This window comes from Otolemur garnettii, unplaced genomic scaffold (assembly GCF_000181295.1).
Source record: "Otolemur garnettii isolate 467f Iridium unplaced genomic scaffold, OtoGar3 scaffold00007, whole genome shotgun sequence".
NCBI lineage: Eukaryota > Metazoa > Chordata > Mammalia > Primates > Galagidae > Otolemur > Otolemur garnettii.
The window spans coordinates 24,897,405-24,899,900 of NW_003852402.1; the positions used below are offsets into that span (position 1 = coordinate 24,897,405).

General features: G+C 42.9%; 1 protein-coding gene across 1 annotated transcript in view; it reads left to right on the forward strand.

Annotated features, from left to right (window-relative positions):
- Positions 1–2,496, forward strand: part of NR2C1 (nuclear receptor subfamily 2 group C member 1) — a 57,370-nt gene that overhangs the window by 11,565 nt on the left and 43,309 nt on the right. The window contains exon 3 of the mRNA XM_012801206.2: positions 1,407–1,637. Coding sequence (XP_012656660.1) covers positions 1,407–1,637 — 231 coding nt within the window. The remainder of the gene's footprint in view (positions 1–1,406; positions 1,638–2,496) is intronic.

Here is a 2,496-nt window from a genome sequence, read left to right on the forward strand (position 1 = left end):
CTTGAGCCACAAGTGCTGAGCCCATAGTTTTTTTTTTTTTTTTTTTTTTGGAGACAAAAATCTCAAGCTGTTGCCTTGATTATAGTGCCATGGTATTATAGCTCACGGCAACCTCAAACTCTTGGGCTTAAGTGATTCTCTTGTCTTAGCCTCCCACTACCTCCCCTATAGTGGGTGACTACAGGCACCCACCACAACATCTGGCTTTATTTTATTATTATTATTTTGGTTGCAGTTGTCATTGTTGTTTAGCAGCCCAGGGCTGGGCTAGAACTGGCCAGCCTCAGCTATGTGATTGGTGCTCCACCCACTGAGTTACAGGCACTGCCCCTTCCATACTTCTCTTACTTATGACTTTGTTTTTCCCCAGACTACCCTATCTCAGCCAATGGCAGTTCTGTCCTCCAGTTGCTTGGGCCAAAATTTTGTCATCATCCTTGGCTCTTCTTTCTTCCAAAAAAATAAGTCCCCAATTCAATTAGTTTTAGCCCCTAACATGGCTACTATTCTGTTCCTGACCCCTATCTGTACCTACATATAATCAGATATTAACAGTATCAGCAGTAACATCCTTTCTGATCTCCCTTAATTCTGCTTTTAAACATTTGAGGTCTGTTCTTCACACTAAATCTAGAATAATCCTTTTTAGGAAAGATCCTGCCACTCCTATGGCCCACAGTCTCCAGTGGCTCTCCATTTCACACCTCGATGGTAGGGCCTAACACCCCTATAAGATACTGGTTCCAGATCCCATCTCCTACCGTAGTGCCTGTTGTCTGGGCCAGCTGCTCAGATGTCTCCAACACAGTCCCTTCTGTCCCGGAGCCGCCTGTGTATTCTGTTTCCTCTACCTGAGCTGCTCTTCTCCCTAGCTAGTCCTAAACCTTGGTTTGTTTCTTCGCTCTTCACTAAGGTCTGTGAGAAACTACATCCTTAGGGAAAACTGTAATCATCCTATCAGTGTCTCACCTCACCTTGCCTTCATTGTCTTGATAGCACTTAGTGACAACTGACAGTATTATTATTTCCTCATTTATTATTTGTTTTTCTCCACTAAAATGAAAGCATCATGAGAGCAAAAATTTTATTTGGTTCACTCCCAGAATCCAAAACTGCAAATATAAATAAACATATACTTGGATAAACAAAATATGTATTTGTCTAAATGGATAGTAGGTGGGAAGGGAAAAGAATCAAAATAGTGGGATCTAAATGTTCCTAGTATCATACCTTTAATTATTTGCACATTTATTTTTGTAGGATAATATTTTATGGAAGTAGAATTGCTAGTTTAAAAGTGGGATGTGTGTATTATAATGAATGTATATGTAATGGTGTGAGAAAATGATGTCATTAGAGAAAAAGATTGAGTTGAATTGATTATTAATTTGATACAATTATGTTAGATTGTTACAGAGCAGCAAACTGGGCAGAAAATCCAGATTGTGACAGCACTTGATCATAATACACAAGGCAAGCAGTTCATTCTGACAAATCATGATGGCTCTACTCCAAGCAAGGTCATTCTGGCCAGGCAGGATTCAACTCCAGGAAAAGTTTTCCTCACAACTCCAGATGTAGCAGGTGTCAACCAGTTATTTTTTACCACTCCTGATCTGTCTGCGCAGCACCTCCAGGTAAATTTAGAAAAGTCTTTTTATCTTATACTTGAAAAAGAGTAAAATGCGTATAAGTCCTGCCATTAAGACTTTAGGTACAGGCTGGGTGCAGTGGCTCACATCTGTAATTCTAGCCTTCTGGGAGGCTGAGGTGGGCAGATTGCTTGAGCTTAGGAGTTCAAGACCAGCCTAAGCAAGAGTGAGACCCTGTCTCTACTAAAAATAGAAAAACTAGGTCAGGAGTGGTGGCTCGTGTCTGTAATCCTAGCACTTTGGGAAGCTGAGGTGGGTAGATTGCTTGAGCTCATGATTTGAGACCAGCTGAGCAAAAGCGAGATATCGTCTTTACTGAAAAATAGAAAACTGAGGCAAGAGTATTGCTTGTGCCCAAGTTGGAGGTTGCTGTGAGCTATGATGCCACGGCACCCTACCCAGGATGACAGCTTGAGATTCTGTCTCCAAAAAAAAAAAATAGAAAAACCTGCTGGGTATTGTGACAGGTACCTGGAGTCCCAGCTACTCAGAAGGCTGAGGCAGGAGGATTCCTTGAGCCTAAGAGTTTGAGGTTGCTGTGAGCTGTGATGATGCCTTGGCACTCTACCCAGAGTGACAGAGTAAGACTCTGTCTCAAAAAAAAAAAGGCTTTAGGCTCAGCGCCTGTGGCTCAAGTGGCTAAGATGCCGCCACATACACCTAAGGTGGCAGGTTCGAATCCAGCCCGGGCCCACCAAAAAAAAAAACAGTAATGATGGCTGCAACCAAAAAATAGCTGGGCGTTGTGGTGGGCCCCTCTGGTCCCAGCTACTTGGGAGGCTGAGGCAAGAGACTCACTTGAGCCCAGGAGTTGGAGGTTGCTGTAAGCTGTGATGCCACAGCA